The sequence below is a fragment of the Dermacentor andersoni genome, chromosome 1, assembly GCF_023375885.2.
Source record: "Dermacentor andersoni chromosome 1, qqDerAnde1_hic_scaffold, whole genome shotgun sequence".
Taxonomy (NCBI): Eukaryota; Metazoa; Arthropoda; class Arachnida; order Ixodida; family Ixodidae; genus Dermacentor; species Dermacentor andersoni.
In genome coordinates, this window is record NC_092814.1 from 340,151,691 (window position 1) to 340,175,141 (window position 23,451).

The window sequence follows — 23,451 nt, forward strand, 5'->3', positions numbered from 1 at the left end:
AGAAGACATGAACGATGAAAACGGCGAGAGAGAAAGACGAAGATGGGAGAGGAGGACAGGAAAAGGCGACTTGCGATTTCCACCAGGTCTGTCAGTCTGGAGGTGCCATCTATGTGAAGCAGAGGCCGAAGAGGTGTGTTGCCTCCGCCGGGGGGCCTTAAAGGTCCGAACACCCGGCATCGCCTCAACCCCCAGGATCCCCCTTTCCCCAGACACTGCTAAGCCGCGCACGGCTACACGCGGGAGGGGCCAACCCTCGTGCGTTCGGGTACGTGGTGTCCCAACACTCCAAACGCCCGCTTATGCAGACGCCCCTGCGGGGCGTAAGGTTCATGGCTACTCACTTTGCGTGAATTAGTGTGGATGGCACTATCCCTGTTGTCGTCAGTGATTCCAATTTTGATGTGTTGGTACCGAAAAAGGAGCGGTTTACGCGCTCCGTGTTGCAGACATATCCTTTGCGATGCCACACCGATCCGACCCAGCCGATCACTCAGCGGCGTACGTGCATCGATTTGACATAATCAAAGAATGTGACTGCAGTTGCGAGGTAAATAATGACCACCGATCAAGTCATTAAATGAGTGTACGTACCTTTCATCACGGTGACCACCCATGATGACCATAAATGAGTTCGTACCTTAGTTAAAAATCATTTGCCACCTCCGTGTCGTGTGCTAAACAGCTTCAATGGTCAACCACCTTCACAGAGTAGAATGGATCATGATTTTGTTCGTATTATTTTTCTAAGATCATGCAAACTTACATTTTCAGTCGCGCATCGCAACGTATACTACGTTTGGGACGTTGAGTCACCGGTGTTGATGAACCCACAGCTGCATCTGCCGGCTTTCCAGGTGGAGCTGCGTTTCGAAAGGAATTACACTGGTAAGCGCACCGAGCTTGATCTTCGTCGAATCATAACGGTTTCCAGTTGCTTGCAGTTGAGACGGCAGAAAATGCTTCGAAGGTGGAAACGTTTTCAGCTGAAATAGTTGAAAACGCGTCTTTTTTGTTATCTGTGAAAGAAAGCTAAACTTAGTGTGTGCCCAGGTTCAGGAAGCCTATTGATGTCATATGTACCTCCGAGCTGCGTACTCACGCAAAATTATGCCTGTAATGGCAAGATATATGAAGTACTTGCGCTAGTTCTTGTCATATGTGTACTAGCGAAAAGTAATGTGTGGTGCAATTCGCTACCGTCAAGTTTGAACAGCTCGATCATTCATCTGCACAATTTGTCGCAGTACCACAATTTGTCGCAGGCGTGCAGACAAGACAAGAGTAGAGAAGTGGACAACACGAACGCCGACTATCAACTGAAGGGAGCACTGAGGCGAAAAAAGAAAGAAGACAAAACTCATCTGCGCAAGCTCAGGAATGGTATCACCACGTGTCAGTCGGGTACATGTGCCGGTCTGCGTGAGAGATAACTGTTAAGGCACTTGATCTCTTCCTTATGTAAAGTAATTGAAGGCTGACTCACGCATGCACTTCCACCATTATAGATATGCCATGCCTCTACCATAAGACGCGTATCTTCAGTCTTATGTCTGTACAATATCGCGCATTCATCTAACTCTGGCGTGCAATTACAATCTTCACAATGTAGGGAAAGATTAGAAGGTGATCCACCGGTTAACGACCTTTTATGTTCCATTAGCCTCTGATTGTAACACCGTCCCGTTTGTCCTACGTAGAACTGGCCACAGCTAATGGGAATTTCATAAACCAGATCCATACGACAGTCAGTAAAACTGTTGTTCTTATTGTGCTTCACTGGACAAATATCTGTTCTTTTCTTGCCTTTTACCTGCTCCTTTTTCCTCTGTACGGCAGCGCATATCTTACCTAGCTTATTGGGAGCAGTGAAAGCAACATTAACATCATATCTACTTGCAACTTTTTTACGACTGTGCGACACGGAATGAATGTACGGCATAGCCCCTACTCTTTTTTTTTTGCTATTATTGGTTTCTGTAATCACGTCCATCCCCCTCGAAACCGACTTCTTTATGCGCTCAGCCACAGTGGCCACTGCTACACTAGGATAACCTGCTTCCAATAGGCGCCGGACCTGCGCGTTAAAACTTGCGCTCATTTTGTGCATGCTGGATCTGGTGAGGGAAGACTTAAGGCACGACATGGCAATTCTGTTTTTTACTACTTTGGAATGCTTGGATTAAAAGTTTAGCAACGGCTTCGAAGATCTTGGGGAGTACTGCCAAGAAACGTGATTTTGTTCGAAGACCAAGGAAATGTCAAGAAACTGAATTACGCGTCGCTGAGGAAATTCCTTCGTGAACTTTAATCCTCCTCCATAAAGTTTAAATTGCTCACTTACTGAGGTAGCAGCGGAATCGAATTCTTCCCTATTGCAGAACACCTTTCTAATAAATCACCGTCAAATACCGTACTGGTTCTTGGAGACGCTATCGTAAGTGATACCCCTAGAAAAAGCCTTGCTTTAGGTCCTAAGCACTGTTTTAAGCCTAACGTAAAGCCCGTTGACGTTTTAAGCATACCGCGCTGCATAACCAGGTTCGTCCCGGAAGAAGAACGCTCGCGCTGTATTTCAGATTGCATTGCTAGCATTAAACAATCAAATTGTCATTTTAAGACGTCGGACCCTGTCCTACCGTTTGTTATTTCTCTTGTGGAGCATAAACTTAGACCAGTAATATCTGACAATGAAGGTTATTTCGTAATTATGCCAGATGACATGTTTTCAGAAAAAGCGACTTCAACCATAGAAAAGAATTTACAGCCAGTAAAACTCAAGCCGTCGGCAGTTCAGCAACCTGCGGTTGACCTCCTGTCAAGACATAATCTTCATAGGGTTGTCTCTAATGTCAAGAAAGCAAAATCCCTCACCTTACAACTGTTTTTCCCGGCGAAGACACATAAGCAAGACAGTTCTTTTCGTGCTATAGTATCAGAGAAAGGGACGTGGCAGGTCTGTGTCGCTAGTTACCTACAGAACTGCTTAGCTTCACTAGTTTTTTCAGACCCCTTTTGCTTGCGTAATTCTCAGGCACTAGTTCAGTACATGAGATAGGAAAATCCTGGTGATTGTACAGCTTTTAGTATGGATATTGAAGATCTGTATTATTCTTTGCCGCATGACGGGTTGCTAAATTCCGTAAATGAGTGCATTAAAGAACAAGTGCAGGCGTCGGCTTTTATTGACAGATGCGGTGTTTCCACGGGAGCTTTTCTAGAAATTCTTTCAATGTACTTGAAGTCGACGCTGATTGGGTGGAGAGATAGCGTTTTTCTGCAGAAATCAGGCATTTGTATTGGCTCAAAGGTTGCCCCTATTCTTAGCAATATTGACCTGAATAAGGTTGACAGCTGCTTAGAGAAAGCCTTAGGTGATAGCGTTATCAAGATATTTCCTTACGTTGATGATTACCTGTTTTTCTGCAACAGGGAAGAATTCGATTCCGCTGCTACCTCAGTAAGTGAGCAATTTAAACTTTATGAAGGAGGATTAAAGTTTACCAAGGAAGTTCCTCAGCGACGCGTAATTCAGTTTCTTGACATTTCCTTGGTCTTCGAACAATATCACGTTTGTTGGCAGTACTCCCCAAGATCTTCGAAGCCGTTGCTAAACTTTCAATCCAAGCATTCTAAAGTAGTAAAAAAGTGAATTGCCATGTTGTGCCTGAAGTCTTCCCTCACCAGATCCTGCATGCACAAAATGAGCGCAACTTTTAACGCGCAGGTCCGGCGCCTATTAGAAGCAGGTTATCCTAGTGTAGCAGTGGCCACTGTGGCTGAGCGCATAAAGAAGTCGGTTTCGAGGGGGACGGACGCGATTACAGAAACCAGTAATAGCAAAAAAAGAGTAGTGGCTATGCCGTACATTCATTCAGTGTCGCACAGGCTTAAAAAGTTGCAAATAGATATGATGTTAATGTTATTTTCACTGCTCCCAATGAGCTAGGTAAGATATGCGCCGCCGTACCAAGGAAAAAGGAGCAGGTTGAAGCCAAGAAAAGAACAGATATTTGTCCAGTGAAGCACAATAAGAACAACAGTTTTGACTGACTGTCGTATGGGTGTGGTTTATAAAATTCCCCTTAGCTGTGGCCAGTTCTACGTAGGGCAAACGGGACGCTTGCACGTGCTTGGCTGGCGTTTGAATGTGTTTTCAATCACCTTAAATTTCTGTAGCGCTTTGTGTTTCTTGTTGACTGAAAATTCTGCTCCCATGTAATAAACAAAACAAATGTGCGTGTTTAGCCCAGTTGGTAAGACACTCGGCTTCTGAGTGTGGGGTCGCAGATCCAGAACACACCAGCGCCAACGTTTTTCTTCGAATTTTCACAGCGACGCTGCTAAGGGCTACTTTCCCCACTGTCGTGTCGGCGTGTAGAAAAAAAAAATCCCGAAGATATTGCAATTCCGGGCCGACCCACGGCGGAGGTGCAGTTCCCCATTAAGGGGCCCACATACACAGCTTCGCTGGACATCCCTCTTCACAGAGTGCAAGGGCACTGAGTTTTTCCTTCCGAATTTTGTTCTTATGTATGAGGCGCATAGTATTGCGCGTTGCGGTTCGACCGACACACCGCAGGACACATTTCCTGGATGAGTCGGATAAGAATGCTTACGCATGAAAAAACCACCAATGAGCGTTTTAACAGTGCAGTGATGCCGGGTCATTCTTTTTGTTGTTGTTTGTTTCCGTCTAATGTTTAAATGCGGGTTTCTTTTTTTTTTCACCTGTCTCAAAGAAGCAAAATAGAAGGAGGCTCTGCTGGCATCACATATAGTCAGATAAAAAAAAGCAAACTGGTGACCCAGAATCCGATTAGTGTAGTTTCGATAGATATTAAAAATGCAAAGAATTCTACTTTAGTGGCCTTCCTTCTTATAATTTTTGTTAAAGCAGCTGTCCCTGCTTACTGTGCGGGCTTCTTATTTCCACCGACTGCTCCAATAGACCTTCCTGTCATTACAATGGAGTATGTGCATAACAGGTATATACAGGGGTGCGACAAAACTTTCCGTGGTGCTGTCCCGCCTGCTGGCGCCGCAGTTGATTGAAGCCTACATTCCTAGCGCGTTCCTGGTGGTTGTCTCATGGCTCATCTTCTGGCTTGGTGCGGCCACCGAGCGTGTTGCCCTTTGTGTCACGATTCTGCTAGCACTGTACAACCAATCCACCGGAGGTGCGTTTCTTTTACGTCTTTCAGCGTATCTTATGCCAAAGTAGGTGCGCTAACAAAGAACAAATGCTTTCATAATTTCAGTGCCTAACCCAAAACGTCCAGGGAAAACACGGGGAAGGCGGGAGATAGAAATTCAAGACGATAAGCAAAACGAGAACAAGGTGAAAGAAGGAGCCAACGTTTCGACAAGTGGACTCTTCGAATCAGAATGTCAAGTCCACTTGTCGAAACGTTGGCTCCTGCTTTCATCTTGTTCTCGTTTTGCTCATAGCTCAAAACGTCACAATTAAACTTGATACACGAGAGAAAAAGAGAAAAACAAACGGCAGTTAACTTTCAACTCCGAATCTATAATTACGAACGAGAGCTACTGACAGCTGCGGACAAAAGTATCTGGAACACGAGAGCTGTGGCCGAACTACAACCAAGTGCCGGGTAGCAGCATCGAAGGAAAGCGAGAAACTGGTTGACGCATGCGCGCAGGCTAGTTGTGATAAACGTTGGTTGCGACTGCCAGTACAGAGCTCTTGATCTATTTGTTTACCCATGGATCGAAGCTTCGTTCGCTGCTTCTGCGGCCGAACGCCCACTAGCGTAACGTGTTTATATCATTTGCAACACTCGCCTGTGTCGTGTCCAGCGTGCGCGATCTTCAGCTGCGCTATAAGCGTTGCTGCAGATGTGAGTATTGTTATGTATAGGTCGACGAAACTTGCAGATCCTAAAGCTAGTTTTTATTGCGACAGCAATTACCTAGACACTCCAGGCGAATTTCCGCCGCCGTCATCGTCGCCGTGAGGTTCCGTGTAAGGTCCAACTGCGAAAAGTTCGCGGCCGCGCGCCGTACGTACGTTTATTTTCGCAATGATACTAGCCCAAGCTGCGAATACTGTGATGTACCAGAAACACTTGATCATATATTTTGCGTGTGTACCGCGTATGCGCAAGAACGACAGCAACTGGTCCCTTCCATTGCAAACGTCGATAAGAGGCCGCCACCAGACGAGTTTCTTTGAGGTCCTTGGCCTAAATGCAGACAGCGCAGCCCTGACAACGTGTGCCGCTATAGCCTTTCTCCAAGGTACTAGGCTGGACGCACGGCTTTAGAGATGCCAGGACTCTGTGAATGCGTATATATGCATCTCTTCCTCATACCATCCTCATTATTCATCAGCCCTTTTCCTCCCCGTCCCTTTTCCCCAGTGTAGAGTAGCAGGCCAGAGCAAGTGTAGCTCAGGCAGACCTCTCTGCCCTTCTGTAAATCTCTCTCTCTCTCTCTCTTCTCGCGGCTTGGGTAGTTTTTGTATGGCAACACCAACACTGACGCCGACACGAGTGAGGCAATACAAGCTTCCATTAAAAAATAAAAGAGCACACGGACACTTTTGCCGCCTAGGTGGACCGCAACAGTGTAGCAGCTTTTTTTTATTTTCTTTGGAAACATCTTGTTTTGAACTATATCTTAGGTTATGTTAAAGTCAACATGGTCTTTGTTTACTATCACAGTGTGAAATGGCTGGGAGTAACGTCGCCAGGTCAAATATTTAATAGTTACAGGCACAAAAATTAAACAAATGGAGAAGCATGCCCATTTGGCGAATGCCTTAAGTGGCTCATGGGTCAAAAATTCGTTCTCGGCCGTTATCGAAAAATCGACCATTTGGCGTTATGCAAACAAAATTCAATGGCATCAAAAATTGATAATGCCACCCACGCCGATTGGTGGGAACCAAACCCACTATCTCTGGTGTTAATTACGGCAAAGTTAATTAAGGCACTCGAACCCACGACCCTTCCTGGGCCCAAAATTCAATGGCACCAATATTGATGGTGCCACCATTCATGGTAAAACCCACAACCATTGGTGGCAGTCTAGTCCACGACCGTTTGTGTAAACTGAGGCGAAGTTAATTAAGACATAGTTAATTAGGACATAGTTAATTAGGGTACTCGAAACCACGACCTTTGGTGGGCAAAAACCAGTAATAGGAAGCAAGAACACATTTGAATCAGAATGTCAAGTAATTTAATGAATGTCTCGTAAGCGCGCTGGCTTTCGCCTTCATCCTCTTTGGCATACGCTAAAGTGACTCAGCTTTTCTTCTGCTACGACACGCTGAAATTAGCGAAAGAAAGGAAGCCTTTCCGAACACGCATCGCTCTTCTTTTTACTGGAAACGCGGTCAAGCTTGGCGCATGGAGGTATGCATATTGTAGGGTTTATCGCTGAACTAACTACGAACCACGTTGGCTTAAATAATCATACCCCGCAACACTCATGGCGCCGCTGTTTCCGAAATTCGCACGTGGTAGACACGCACCCGCGACACTGGCTAGCATAGCTCAACTGCCTGCGCACCGTGGAGCACGCAGGTGCATTACATTATTTTCTCCCCGAAGTTGCAAGAGGCACTGGGATGCAGTTAGGCCACAGCGCTCGGGTTCCAATTACTTTTCTCTGCACCTGAACACAAAGGACAGAGGTACAATGAAAAGAACATAATGAAAACAAAGGACATATGTATGAGCAATGAGTACTGCGGAGACCAAATACAAGTGAAAAAAGAAAAACATCGATTGTTTTCGCGTACACTGCATGGCCTGGATCTTGTCAAATAGGAACGTTCTTGTTTGTTTTTTTGTTATAAAGGGATGGTTAGTTTGCTCACTCACCACGCCGTTTAGGTGGCAAACAATGCCACGAGAAGTCTTCAGGGCAGTTCATGGTGAAACAGGCATCTTTATTATACGCTTACGGCGTCCAATCAGATGCGATAATTTCTGACGGATAAAACAGCAAATGGCGGTGCAGGTGAATGTCACGGAACAAATAGGCGCAATTTGCCGCATGAACTGAATGCACCCGACTTGCACCAGTTCGAACACATGCAGCACTTCCGAGCTTATACGGTGCATCTCGAGAGTGCAGCGAGTGCCTTACTCAGGCACTTTAGGCGAACTAGAAGAAAGACTGATTGAAATCAATGATGGTACTTCAGTAGATGGTAACCACTTCATATTGACGGAAGCCCCAACAGGTTTAGATTTCAGCGCCGTTATATGTAGCACTAATTGCACGGTTTACGAGATGCACATCGTTATCGCGAAATGTATATGTCACTGTTGGAGAAAGAAATTGCAGAAGAGCGAGACGTACTGGTGCCTCGGAACAGTATAGCGTAGCGCAAATAAGACCAGGACACGAGAGAAGAGCGCATGAACAGGGACACACGGCGCTTCCAACAACAATGATGATGATGTGTGTGGTTTAGTGGCGCAAGGGCCAGATATGGCCAAAGAGCTATGGCCAACAGATATGGCCAACAACCAGATTATTGTCGGAAAGGGGCGCCGAGTCTGCGTGCTCTTATCATGTCATCGTGTTCTTTGCGCTGCACTAGTGTTGTCAAATAGCGTACCAATCAGTCCGCAATGCAACCGTATAGTACTGTCACCACGTCCACGGTGTCTGTGCCTGCCACCCACTCGCGCAGCACGACAGCTGCTGCCGCCGTCCACGTCAGTGACGGCACTCGACCGCTGGATGGTGGCCTGCGTGCTCTTCGTGTTCGCCGCTCTCGCCCAGACGGCGCAAGGCATGTGGACCAAGAGAACGCCGCTTGGGCCGGCATGCTGCACACCCTTTACCAGAGCCTCCTGGACTTGGGCGGTGAGTGCGCCGGTAGGGACCTGAGGGGAATTTCAGTGGGTGGAAGGCAGCGTATACTTCACCATTTTAAATCTTGGCGACTGATGCGGCTGCCCTGGAGTAGGTCGCTGTCTTGGATAAAACAAGGCGCTGGAAGGCACATTCCCCAAAAAAAGCACGAATAGCGGTGACCAGGCTGCCTGAAAAAAGAAAGCTGTGCTAGACAGAAACGTGTCTGGAACATGCGGTCTACGCTGTCCTGTTCTCACCGTTCCTGCACTTCTTTACAAGTGTGCTTGAGATTGTGCAGTGTCATGCGCTGTTAAGGGAAACACTCTAATGGGCGCCTCTCTGTCTGCTTCAGCCTGCACTTGCCGCTATAGTACCAGCAATGCCAATGCACTGCTCGGGCGAGTAGAAATGAGCCTGTGCCATTAACCGCGTCACCTGCTACAAAGCCAGGTGATTGAAAAATTAACAAATTCGAAAATTACCACGTGTTATATACATTTATGCGCTCCTTTATCATTTCGTGCCCAAAAGTTTACTAATTAGGATAAAGAAATTGCGATTGCTTTAGAGCCCATAGGCCATAAGAAATCTGGTGCGAGAAAAATTGATCTCGTTCAAAAGGGAACATTAAGGTGTGGTTCTGGAGCGACACTATGCACTTGTGGTCGTGTTGCTTTTGGAACGCCTTGGAGCAATGGCGGCTTGGCAGAAGACACAAATCGGTCATCTGTTTGTCGCAGTGGACAATTTTCTGTCCAGGTGCGCAGGAAGCTTACATATGGGTGAATTCAGGCTAGTGGTTTACACCGTTGTAGCTGATGCAGGCTCTCACAAGGCTACATGAAGAATATTCTGGTTTAATGGAACAACTAAAGAACAGGTCAATGCCTGTCATTTTCTGCGTCTTCCACGCGGCTATAAAGATTGACGTCTAATATTCTTTCCATTTGGAAGAATAATCATCTCTTCAATTTCCTTATCTCTTAGAAATCTTATCCTCTCCCTTTTCTTCCTCGCCTAAAATATAACAAAAACAGGTCACAAAAGTTTATAACATAACGTTTGTAATCTGCTTCTTCATTTTGTCTTCAACTAAATATAAAAACTCACAATATTTACGAACACTACTTTGTTTCTTTTTACTCTATAACCAAGACCCGAAGTAATGTACACAAACTGGTTGACTTTGCATATCTGCAAAAGCTGAGAAAATCGTGATACACGCCTATTACAATACACTCGCGTACCACGATGCACGTCTACCCGAATATTGATTGATTAGTAGAGTTTATTGGCGCAAGGGCCAGATGTGGCCAAAGAGCGCCAAGTCGATGATCTGTGCTAGTCAATGTTATGTGAGTGTTGATTGTGGGGAGCATATGATACACGGCTGCATAGTGGCCTAAAATATTCGCTAAAAGATGGAAAATATACATATGATGCAATGTGGCTGTAAAAGGGCCTAAAATTTATTCGCTCTGAAGCGCGTAAAATACAAGTATAAAAAAATGACAGTGACTGATGGTGTCTGCAATGAAAATAGATGTTTCGCGAGATATGCATGATCAGTAAAATATGTGATCGCTGTAGCACTAGTGCCTCAGCAAGGCCTTGAAAGCAAGGGCTGGGAGGCACGTGCTCTAGGAAATGGTTTCATTGCAGCTACGACCTCCAGGTGGAGGCCGTGCTACAAGTAGCCTGGCCAAATTACACTTAAGGTGTCAGTTTCAGTTAACAAGTTTAATACTGATTGAAAAGTAAAAAGGGGTTCATTGCTGAGAAAGAATGCTGGGTGTAATGGTATGTGTTGCAGATAAGCGGAGGGGAAGTACTTTTTCCTTTCTGCCTCTATTTCAGTGCATTGGATAAGAACATGAATAACTGTAAGCCTGTTGCCACATTTGGTACATGTCGGAGGTTCGCTTCCCGTCAAAAGGTAGGAGTGAGTGGCGTACGTATGTCCTATTCTTAATCTACACAGAAGTACTTCCTTATGTCTTGCTATTCTTTCAGTTATCCAGTTCCCTAATTTTGGTTTGATAACGTGTAGCTTATTCAATATTGCATTATCCCATTGATCTTGCCAGTACTTCCTCAGTTTATGGCGTAAGAAGGGCTTAAGTTCTGTTGCTGCTATGGGTCTATCCACATCCGTTTCATTAAAGACGACTGACGTTGCACTTTCGTCAGCAGCTACATTGCCTTTTATGCCCCTATGGCCAGGTACCCAACATAGGACGATGTTTTGGTTGTTCATTAATGCTAGGCATAATTGTGTGTACAGTTCATTAAAAACAGGGTTCTTATGTTTTCGAAAACTCATTAAGGCCCTTATTACGCTTAACGAATCTGTGAAAATTATGGCCTTATTCAGATTTGTTTGTCTGATGTGCTTTACAGCTGAGAGTATTGCGTACGCTTCAGCCGTAAAAATGCTTGTGTTAGGATTTAGAGTACCGGAGGTGGAAAAAACGGGCCCAAGAGCTGCATATGCGACACCAGCAGATGACTTGGAAGCATCTGTGTAAAACTTGGCGCAGCAGTGCTTCGCTTGGAGTTCGAGGAAGTGTGATAGTATGTGTGCCTCAGGTGCATGTTTCGTTATTGCAACAAAAGAGATATCGCACTCCATGGTCTGCCATTCCCAAGGCGGTGGAAGGCGAGTGGGAGGCATTAGAATATTTTCTGAGAAGTGTATGTCTGTTTTTTCTGCCATTGCTTCCAAGCGCAGGCTCAAAGGAGTTCTGATAAGTGGGCAGTTACGGTAAAATCTGGCAGCGGAGAGGTCGCTAACGATGGAATGGCATGGATGTTCGGTGTCTGATTTTACCTTAGTGTAGTATGATAAACTTAGGAATGTTCTGCGTAGATGTAAGGACCATTCGTTGGACTCAACATAAAGACTTTCAACAGGGCTCGTTCTAAAGGCGCCTGTTGCCAGTCGTATACCGAGGTTGTGGACTGGGTCAAGAATCTTTAGCGCAGTCTCTGTTGCGGAGTGGTACACCACGGCTCCGTAGTCGAGGCGTGATTGTACGAGACTCTTATACAGGCTAAGCAGACAGTTCCTGTCACTGCCCCAAGTTGTTCGAGAGAGCAGCTTGAGGAGGTTCATGGTCTTCAGGCACTTTTCTTTAAGATATTTTAGGTGTGGAATGAAGTTGAGTTTTCTGTCGAGGATAACACCTAAGAATTTGTATTCAAGGCTGACAGTTAGTCTTTCTCCCTTAAGGTTAATATCTGGTTCTGGAAGTACACCTCTCTTGTTTGAGAACAGGACACAAGTGCTTTTTTGAGGGTTCAATCTAAAACCATTCTCATCCGCCCACATTGAGAATCTATTCAAGCCAAGCTGTAGCTGTCTCTCGCAAATGCTAAGGTTACACGACCTGAACCCTATCTGAACATCGTCCACATAGACTGAGTAGAAGAGCGTGCGAGGTAATATGGTGTGTAGGGAGTTCATTTTAACAATAAATAGCGTACAGCTCAGTACTCCACCCTGCGGTACACCTGTCTCCTGTACGAATGGTCGTGATTGCACGTTGCCAACTCTAACACGAAATGTCCTGTCAGAGAGATAGCTTTCAGTTATTCTCAGCAAGTTGCCGCGAATACCCATTGCAGAAAGATCACGAAGGATCCCGAAGCGCCACGTAGTATCATACGCCTTCTCCAAGTCAAGAAATACTGATAATACAAGCTGTTTGTGGACAAATGCATCCCTGATGTACATTTCCATGCGCACAAGCTGATCTGTCGTCGATCTGCCTTCTCTGAAACCACATTGATATGGGTCTAATTTCTTGTTTACTTCTAGATAGTGGACCAGGCGACTGTTTACCATCTTTTCAAAAACTTTGCATAAGCAGCTCGTCAATGCTATAGGCCTATAACTATTTGCCACAGAAGGGTCCTTACCCTGTTTCAAAATAGGAATTATGATGGCCTCTTTCCAAGCAGAGGGAATGTGGCCGGAAGACCATATAGAATTGTAGAGACAAAGAAGGGTTTTTTGCGATTCAGACGGCAGGTGTTTTAGCATTTCATATAGGATGCGGTCAGAACCTGGGGCAGATTTGTTGCAGCTATTTAGTGCTGCCTGAAGTTCCGCCATGGAAAAAGGTCTATTGTATGCCTCGCATTTTGTGCTTTTCCGTTCTAATGGTTGTCTTTCTATTTGCCTTTTGTATCTTTGGAATGTTTCAGAGTAGTGCGACGAGTTGGAAATCTGTTCGAAATGTGCGCCAAGAAAGTTCGCCTGATCTTCCATGCTGTCGCCTTGATTATTTACCAGAGGCAGCGAGTAAGGCTGTCGACCGTTTATTCTCTTCACTCTATTCCAAACCTTTGTTTCATCAGTGTATGAGTTAATGCCCGATATATACTTTCTCCAACTTTCTCTTCTAGCTTGTCGCCGCGTTCTCCGACCCTGGGATTTGACCTGTTTGAAATTGACAAGATTTTCTGCCGTCGGAGAATCCCTAAGTAAAGCCCATGCCTTGTTCTGTTTCTTACGCGCTATTCGACAGTCATCGTTCCACCACGGCAGACGGCGTTTTGTGGACAATCCACTTGTTACAGGGATACATTTGGAGGAGGCGTCAAGGAGAAAAACCGTAAAATATTTAACCGCAGCTTCTATGCTTAGAGCACACATGTCGTCCCAAGATAAAGAAGCAAGCTTTTTGAATTTTTCCCAGTCAGCTGAGTCAGTTCTCCAGCGAGGTAATTGTGGAAGGCATTCATTAGCCATTGGTGTGCTTAGAACTACAGGGAAATGATCACTCCCGTATGGGTTTTTAATAACTTTCCATTTAAAGTAGGGTAGAAGGGTAGGAGATGCAATGCTAAGATCTATTGAGGAGTATGTTTTGTTTGCTATGTTATAATACGTGGGCTCCTTCTCATTCAAAAGACATGCACCTGAAGAAAAAAGGAACTGTTCAATCAAGCGACCTCTCGCGTCACAGCGCGAGTCGCCCCATAGGTTGCTGTGCGCATTTAAATCTCCAAGCACAAGATATGGCTCAGGCAGCTGATCTATTATTGTTTGGAATTCTTGTTTGTGAAGCTGAAAATGCGGCGGTATATACAGGGAACAGATGGTTATCAGTTTACCTAAAAGTACAGCTCGAATGGCCACTGCCTCAAGGGGCGTTTGTAGCTGTAAGTGTTGACAGGCTATAGATTTGTCTGCTATGATGGCTACACCGCCTGATGATGCGAGAGCATCATCGCGATCCTTCCGAAAAATAATATAGTGACGAAGGAAGTGTTTATGTTTAGATTTCAAGTGAGTCTCTTGGACAGACAGCACTTTTGGAGTTAGTTCATTAAGGATTTCTTGGATATCATCGAGGTTGCAAAGCAGGCCTCTGATATTCCACTGAATAATTAGTGTATCCATATTAAAATAAATGTTGTGCTATGTGTCGAAGAGAATGTACATCGTTTAGGTTACAGAGCCCTTTTGGGGTCCTGTAATTGGAATTTTGTCTTTCCTGGAGCGGTCGATAAAATCGCGCCGCTCCTTAGGCGTCAGCTGCGCCTTCTGACTGGGTGTTGTGTCCATGGCCTCTTGAGAGGCACTGGACACGTGCTCTTGCGAGCGGTGTGTTTTCCGTGGAGGCCTTGTCTCGGAAGACAAGGCCTTGGAGCCCACCGTACTGGTGGTTGATGGGCTTGTGTTGACCTCTGAGCTGTGCTGACTGGTGCCAGCACTAGCAGGGGCCTCCGCTGGGGTCAAATTCGGGAGAGGTAGGGCAGCCTTCGCTGCTCCCACCGTGGGGGCGGGTGGCGTTGCCACACGCTCGCTATGCGTCGCGCTGGCGTCTGCCAAGTGCCGTTGTGGTACTGCCCCCCGACGTACCACTTCGGCGAAAGATGTGCTCTGTGCAAATGTTGGTGCAATGCGTTGTCGTGCTTCTCTGAAAGTTATGTTTTCTTTTACCTTTATCGTAATTATTTCTTTTTCTTTTTTCCAGACCGCGCATGATCGAGAATATGCAGGATGGCCACCGTTACAATTGCTACAATGGGGCTCAGCCTTACAGTCATCTGCGGAGTGATCATTGATGCCGCATTTTGCACATGTTAGCCGCCCTCGGCAGCTCTGGGAAGCGTGGCCAAACCTCTGGCATTTAAAACAGCGTCGCGGGTTGGGGATATACGGTCGTACTCTGATTTTGATGTATCCAGTTTCTATTGTCTCTGGTAACGTGCTAGAGCCAAAGGTAACTATGAGGTGTTTAGTTGGCAGCTCCTTATTGTCCCGTCTGATCTTTATTCTTTGTACGTTTATTACATTTTCATCCTTCCATCCTTCCAGGAGTTCTTCTTCGGTCAAATCCATCAAGTCAATGTCAGAAATTACGCCTTTGGCCGTATTCATGGTTCGGTGTGCTGTTACACTGACGGGGATGTCTCCAAGTTGTACAAGGTTCGTTAGCTTGTCGTGTTGTGCTTTGTCTTTCAATTCGAGTAACAAGTCGCCACTGACCAGCTTGGTGATTTTATAGCCGCCTCCAATGGTCTCTGTGAGATACTCGCCACAATGAATGGTGAAATCGTTCTTGCCTTCTTGTCAGGTTTTTCACTGTGTAGAACGTGAAATTTCGGGAAAGTCTGAGTGGGTTTGAGAGAAAACTGAAATGTAGCATCGGTGCGCCCCCTTTTAGAGGGACGATCGGTTGAAAAAGGGTTGGAAGTTCCCATGAAATATGTTTAGTATTCAGCGACGATGTCAGTCACCCACCACCGAGCCCAACAAGGGGACAAGGCTGGGTATGTGGTGAAACAAGCCCTGCCATGCCAACTGTACGTCGTCGCTATAACCACATATGTTATAACCAAGGTAGGTCATACCACACCAGGTTAACCCTCGCCGCCAGGAATGTTGGAAGTTATCAGAAGAAAAAGAAGACAGGAAAGACTAAAAGGGAGAGGGAAAGACGAAGATGTGCGAAGAGAGAGACAGGAAAAGGCGACTGCCGATTTCCCCCAGGTGGGTCAGCCTGGAGGTGCCGTCTATGTGAAGCCGAGGCCGAAGAGGTGTGTTGCCTCCGCCGGGGGGCCTTAATGGTCCAGACACCCAGCATCGGCTCAACCGCCAGGATCCCCTTTTCCCCAGACACGGCTAAGCCGCGCACGGCTACACGCGGGAGGGTCCAGCCCTCGTGTGCTCGGGTCCGTGGTGTCGCAACACACCAAACGCCTGCTGACGCAGACGCCCCTGCGGGGGTCTACCCGAATATATCTATACACACTCGTATCCTTACAGTGTCCCCGTATCGGGGAGAGCACCTGAATGCGTAACATTAACGACATACCCTCAAGTGCCCCCAGAGCAGCACTATTTTAATGCTAAAACATTATATGTCCCATTACGCGAAAATCCAGCGTTGTCGGCGGCGGTGTGACCGAAAGATGGTACCACAAATGGCCGACGGCTCGACGAGTAAAAACACGCCAAAAATGCTCGGATTGACGTCATATTTGTCAGGCAGGTTTCTCTAAACAAAGTCAATTTGCAATTAAAAAGAAAATTTGATACATTTCGGGCTGGGTGGGAATCTAACCCGGGGTCCCCGATGTGCGAGTCTAGCGCTCTTCCCCGAAGCCACGGTGGCTTTTTTTTTCGTGCTTTATTACCTTCATTACAACACCACGTAAACGCGTACAAAGCAGGTCACTTGGCGCAGAAAAAATATTACATCACTTGGAGAGACTGTACATGTTTAAAAGGCCCTCAAAGAGGATATCGCATACACGAAACTGTCAAGCTCCTGAAACCACTCTGGCGGTTCAATCATGTGCTTGATGGCATCACGCGCTGTGCCTAAGACTTTCACTTAGGTGTTCCCTCGCAGAGCTTTCATCTACGCGGGCATTCCTGACAACCATACGCGTTTTCCACACGCTGCTCATACACAAAAGCATTATCAAGTCAGCCGGCACTCCCCCTGTGTCTGCGCATGGTAAGAACCGAATACCGAAAGGACTCAAAGGGAAGCTGAAAGCTTTTCCAGAAAAAATGAGTGAAGAGCAGTACGCCGTGGTTTTCAACCCTCTGAATTCGAATATCGCATCGAAATTGAGCGAAAGAAAACGCAAACATATTTTATTTCGACAAAAATTGCAGCAGCAGACACGCCCAGCTCGCGCGCCTCGTTTCCGCCTGTGATTGGTCGGGCGCCTCCTGACGTCAACAATGGTGTTCGTCCGGACCGACTGCTGCCGCTCCCCACGAAGCACGGTGCAAAGTAGTTTTGTGGTGTTTTGCTGAGACGGTCATGGAAATTTTTGAGAGCTTGCGTTTCTCTGAGGAGTTCAGCGTTAAGTCCAAACTCTACGAGAGCGATATTGCGCGCGACGGTGACGGGCGACGGCTTCGAGCGACAAAACGGGCCGTCGCTTGAACAAATCGCTCGGTGTTGTCGCTCGATCGCTTGTTTCTAGAAATCTAGAACTCGTCGCTCGTCGCTCGGAAATGCTATGAGCGACTAGCCAATTGTGCGAAGCCAAAACTGGATGTACATAACTCAAATACTACTGTTTGTCGCACGGAACGAGCAAACTATTGAATTTTACACGTGCAAGAATAAGAACCTAGTGCAAGACCTTCAGAAATATTTTATGCTCCTTCTTCAGTAAAATACATCAACTTAAATTGATAAAGCATGCGTCACGCTAGTTTCGGCGCGTATATTGCTGCCCTCATACCGGGAAGTCGTGGCTCAAAGCCGTCGCTCGCGTGGAGTTCGGCTTGCAGACGACGAGTGAACGCGACAGCTATCGCCTCGCTTGTAGCGCTGTCGTTGTCGCGTGAAAGATCACTTGTAAGGGGTTTATACTTGTACATACTACACGTACGTACATACTTGTACATACTACATGTACGAGCGAATTGCGAAGAGCCGGCCTCTCCAAGAAGCAAAAAATGCTGGTGCAAGCACTGCGTTCCACGCGAACGAAGGCGAAGTGTTAGCATCTCCTTGTGTTGTAAATGTTCTTTGGCGAGTATGTTTTTTGCTAAGCTGCATTCAGCGTTTCAGTGAGTACGTTTCCGGGCAAACAACTGTAGTGTTATGTTCCTGCATGCCTCCTCGTAGAACGTAAGCGGTGATGCGATCTTCAGCATTTGTGCGCTGCCCCAAAGCTGTCGGCAATCTACACAGACGGTTTAAACGCGGGAAAAGTTTACCGGCTGTTGTAGCACGTGTAGTATAGAACCTTCATCAGCGCGCCATCCGCACGCTACTCGTAACCGGCGAATTCCGTCGGCTACGTGAGATGGTCGGTTTCTTATGTGTTCGAGAAGAGGGGGAGCCCAGCCTTCTTTCGGTGGCTCCACGGTTAGGGATGACTAAAATTGTACCTAGTGCGTGCGTCATTGCACACGTCGCGTCACTGCCTCGCACGGTGCTATGTATACTGTGATTCACTCTCGACGAAGAATTATCAGTGTATAAAATGATTTGTGCCTAGTGTGCGCGTCGTTGCACTCGCTACGTTGCTGCTACCAGCCGTCACTCGCTCTTTGGATTTTATCGGTGCTGTGTATACTGGGATCCACTCTGAAGCGTCTACCTCATCGGCAGCTGCGAAACGGGTCGCTTACGAAAGCACGCCGCAGAAAACGAATCAAGGGAACACAAAAATGAAAGCCGTGAAAGTTTACAACGTGCACGACGATATACCGATGAATACCCCAACGAAAACATTTCCTCAAAGCCACTACAATGCTATCGTATTCCCACATGAAAGCAGTCTTAAGTGTCTCTGCCGAACATCTTTTACCGGTTAATTACGCGCAAAGAAAACGCTATGAATGCGCATGAGTGCTACGCGTAGCACTGATAGTGTTGCCTGAGGCCGACTGAACTAAAAATTTCTTTAGGAAACACCTTTTCTTATTGTGACAGCACCAATTTACTTACCTAACGTTCACAAGAGGGACAGTTGGACCAAAGATCTGAGCGTCCAATTGTTCTCCAAAAAAGAATATAGCAGGGTGTGCGCTGACTGTTTCTTTTTAAAAGGCTGAGAATACTCAGGTGTATCATCAACTGGCTTTAGATGCATGAATTCACAGTAGCTGACGAAAAATGAATATTTCAGCTGTTGCACCTGGGCAACACTCACAGGGTTAACAGTGGACTGCGCTGTGCAACCTTCCCCTGCTCAGGTTCCCGCGTCAACGTTCTTTAACGCACTTTGTAAACTTAAACGGGCAGCCTGAATCAGGTTGTAGCCGGGCTCAGGCAAATATAGCCGACCTCTTAGACCATCAGTGATTGCAGTGGGGCGCAAAGACTTGGTGATTAACTTCGGGGTTACCGTCATTTTCACACGCAATTTTGCGTGTAGTAGCCCCGGATGCGCCGACGTCTACGGGCGACGGCGTTCCTTGCACTATGCTAACGCAGCGTGATTAGAACTGTGCTGCAGGGGATTTGTTGTCATCCATCGACGCCTATGCATCCGATACTAGACACGTAAAAGCGCAAGAAAGTGATCATATTCCCCAATATGATGTATCAAGAATACGGCCCCTGATGACACATATGTTGCAACGTGATGGCCAAATAGATAGGCCCATATTTATGAAGAAATAGGCGCATTTTTGCATTTCCTACCATAGCAATGCGGCTGCCGCGGCCGGGATTTGACACCGCGACCTTGTGCTAAGCAGCGCAACGGCATAGCCCCTAAGGCATCACGGCGAGTTACCATTCTTCCACAAACATCAAATCTTGCTTTCTCCCACGTACATCACTGGATCTCTCCCGTTTATGGATCCAAATTGTTGAGGACTATCCTAAACGTTGCACACGCCAGCGCGTAGCATTGGCTTAAAGCTATTGGCTTAAAGGATCACCCCACGCAATCCAGGGCAGTCGAGGACGACCAATCGAAGACACTCATTAAATTAGCGTCTGACAACGTGTATTCGAATCAAGTGCAGTTTCCATTTAGACATTGCTAGTCAACGATGTAGTGCATAAGCAAATATATGGCGCGACATTAAAGTTTTTAAATGTGTGGTGCATGAAGTGTGCATGATATAACATGTTGAATGAAATGACAATAAAGACAATTCTATGCATTCCACTCAGGTTTATAGCATTAATGAACCACTTTACGAAAGCTTCACTTCACATGCATTCCATCATGCGTGTTTGATCAGCAAAACTTGGATTCGGCACCCGTGGGAAAATCGACCTTCTCGAGTTGAACAAGCAAATTTGAGAACTGAGGAACTATGCCGAGGGTTTGGTGAAAAGCACATTTTCTTCATAAAACTTTAACTTTAGTTTCAGCGTTCTTTTTTTTTATGCAGGGGAAACGAGGCATGGCCGTTCGTGCTCTGCGAGGGTTCGCTGCGTCCGGCGGTGTCGCGGCCAACACAGAGAAACAAAGTGGGGACGATAATACATCGTTCACCAGAGCGGACAAGATATCGAGATTCGCATTTCCCGCCGCATTTGTTCTCTTCAACATCATCTACTGGTCCGTTCTCTACGGTTGATCGGCACTACAAAATAGCGATATAACGATGAGTTAACTATGGGCTAGCTTCTTTTATCGACGGAACGCGTTTTCGGAGAAGAATGTATAACAAGGATAATAAAAATGCCGTTTGTATTGGCGAGCTAAGAGATTGTTCATGATAGTTCTAATTTATCCAGGTTGATTCATTTCACAACGCCGACTGCACCATCACACTGAATAACCGTGTGCTATGTCCACTGATAAGATGATTATATTGAGATATCAGTGAGGTTATTGACAGGGCTCTGAAGGACGCAATCATCAGTACAAAAAAACGAATTTTGCAGGTAGCGGGATCAAGTCCTGGCCACAGGGGCCGCATTTCGATGGGCGCAAAATGCACAGACGTCGTGCGTACCATCATTGGGGTAGCAGGTAGTCAAAGGAAACAACCATGGGGGCCAAGAGATCCCCAGGTAGTCAAAATTAATCCGGCGTCCCCCACTACGGCGTGACTCATATTCAGATCGTGTTTATGGCAGCTAAAACACCAGAATTTAATTTTCAATTACTTAACAGTTCATTTATTGACAAAATCCACGCAAGAGTAAGTCAAACGTACTCATTCCAGCTGGCACTTCGGGCTTTTATTACAGCATGTCGCCATCCGCTAGCCGATGCTTTTGAATGCATCGCAAGCTAAAATCGTGAAATGATTCTGATGATGTATGGAGTTTTGTGGCGCAATGACCAATGATGGCCAAAGAGCGCCAAGAAATATGGTGATGTAGTCCATCGTGCATGATCAATTAAAATGATAATTATCACATGGCTGCATAGGAGCCTAAATATATTTGTCGTAAATAGCGTAAAATATGTTACATCTGTATTAAACCCACAACGATGACATGTAAGATGGACTATCTGTATGAAATGAGAGCTATGAATGGCGATGCATTAAGAGCTGAGCGCCAGCAGCACTACTGCCTAACTGCTGCCCTTAAACGCAAGGGCATAGAGGCACGTGCTATACCAAGCAGTACTGTCACAGCATAAGCCTCTATCGAGAGGTCGTGCTGCGATCTCCTGGGCTGATGACCGGCAATGTGCTATCAAGTAAAAAGCTTAAAAGTCATTTATGGTAAAGAAACTGGTCAGTACCAAGGAACCTTGCTAGGTGAAGAGGAATGGGATGTCTATAGGCTACAGGAAAGTACCATTTTCGTTGAGGTTCTCCTTCCTGACATTGTATGAAAACATGGAGGACCGTCAGCCTCTAAGTGCAGCTACATGTTAGAGGATCGCCACCAGTCAGCAAAAATTTTGAGTAGCATATGCATGAAGTATCCTGAGTCGGCAGAATAGGACATCGGTTTGTCGAGTTCTTGCCGTGCAGGATCAAAATGCTAACTATTGCTTGCTAACATAAAGTTTAATAAAAATTTTATTGTGCCCTACAAGTTACCAATATTCCCTCAGTTTGAAAAATTGCAGGTTTTGTGTTATTGCTGTGAGTATTTGGTCAGCAAGCATATTACCCTCGATCTATCTATGCCCATACGCCCAGCATACTATGGTGTGTTGATGAGATGCATGCATAATGCACAAAATTGAACAGAGATCTGTTCTTTTTGTTCTTTTGCGGAGACAAAGTTTCAACGACGCTTAAAGAATCAGTGAATATAATTGCCTACTGTAGATTTAATTGCTAGATATGTTGTACAGCCGTCAACAGAGCATAGGCCTCACCCGTAAATATGCTTGTTTCCGGATGCAGAACGTCGGATTCCAAGAAAGATGGACCGATTGAAGCATGTAAAAGACACCAGGATCCGACTTTGATGTAGCAGTATAAAATTCAGGACAAGAGTGCTTCACCTGAAGTTCCAGGAAATGCATGTGAATGTCTAACTTAGCAGCACCCATTGTAACTCCTACAAAGGATGTGTCAGTCTACAAGTTGCCATTGTCATGGTGGTAGCAGCTTCACTGCAGCGATTGGGCAATGTTCGAGGCTTGAGACACCCATTTCTTCACTACGTTTCCTGACCCCCATTGGAAAAGGCTCCCTTATTGATGGTCGATTGCGGAATAATGCAGCACATATATCGTTAACAGATGTATAGCAAGGATGTCGAGGGTTACACTTTACTTTGAGGAAATATGTGAAATTGGTGTATATTCGCAGGTGAAAAGACTACTCATTCGATTCCACGTACAAGCTGAATAGGGCTTGTTCTGAAGGCGCCTGTGCACAGGCGGATACCTAGGTGGTGGACGAGATTCAGCACCTGTAGTGCACTCCACGCGGTAGAGCTATAAATTACGGCTCAATAATCTAAAATTGTCCGGTGACACAACAAGGGCAGTAACAGCAATTGCTGTCACTGCCCTTGTTGTGTTAGAGAGCATTTTCCGCAAGTTTATTGTTTTTTAGGCTTTCGCCTTGAGGTATTTGATGTGTCTCATGAAGGAAGTTACGTCATGCACGATGCCTAGAGACTTGTGCTGTTTCTCACAATTATTCGTTGAACTTACACACTTCCACACAAGGATCCGGAATAGGACCTTGCTTTCTTCAGGAACGAACGCACCAACTTTTCTAAAAGTTACACTTTGTTTAGGTCATGCTGTACTTGTCGCTCGACACTGTGAGGTTAGAAGATTTACAAGCTAATTGCACATCGTTTACGTAGACACATGATGATATGGCTAAAGAGCGCCTGGTTAGTGTTAATGAGTTGGTAATGTAATTGTAAATTGCAAGAGGTAGACATGATGTGGCTATAAAAGGGCCTTAAAATTCGCTGTAAAATGCGTAATATGTATATGTAAAAAGATTATGGCAATGACTAATGATGTATGCTATGAACACGTACGATGCGTTCTAAAAGGATAATAAATATACTAAATATATCAGAGGTAAGAACTTGTAAGAAGCACAACTAACTTGACGGAGCCCTTGCAGCCAAAAACCCTGAAGGCACGTGCTCTCACCACATCTACAACAGCTTGGTGGTTGATCACCAGTCAGCAAAAAACTGTGGGTGCCATATGTGCGTCCTATTCTGAGACGACAGAAGAGGACATCAGTTGATCGTGTTCTCGCTGTGG

The 23,451-nt window shown here is 45.9% G+C and overlaps 1 protein-coding gene across 1 annotated transcript; it reads left to right on the forward strand.

Moving 5' to 3' along the window:
* The first annotated feature begins 814 nt into the window (after window positions 1-814).
* LOC129381313 (glycine receptor subunit alpha-2-like) lies at window positions 815-20,457 on the forward strand. Its single transcript, XM_055064047.1, has 4 exons — window positions 815-888; window positions 4,989-5,180; window positions 8,675-8,850; window positions 20,186-20,457. The coding sequence occupies exons 1-4, from the start codon at window positions 825-827 to the stop codon at window positions 20,372-20,374; spliced, it is 621 nt and encodes a 206-aa protein (XP_054920022.1). The 5' UTR covers window positions 815-824; the 3' UTR covers window positions 20,375-20,457.
* Window positions 20,458-23,451: the final 2,994 nt, after the last annotated feature.

Excerpts from the sequence above, each read along its gene's own strand:
- LOC129381313 (XM_055064047.1), top strand. The coding sequence starts at position 825 with ATGAACCCACAGCTGCATCTGCCGGCTTTCCAGGTGGAGCTGCGTTTC. Across the intron at positions 889-4,988 it reads TTTCGAAAGGAATTACACTG|GTATATACAGGGGTGCGACA; the intron begins GTAAGCGCACCG and ends TGTGCATAACAG. Across the intron at positions 8,851-20,185 it reads GAGCCTCCTGGACTTGGGCG|GGGAAACGAGGCATGGCCGT; the intron begins GTGAGTGCGCCG and ends TTTTTTATGCAG.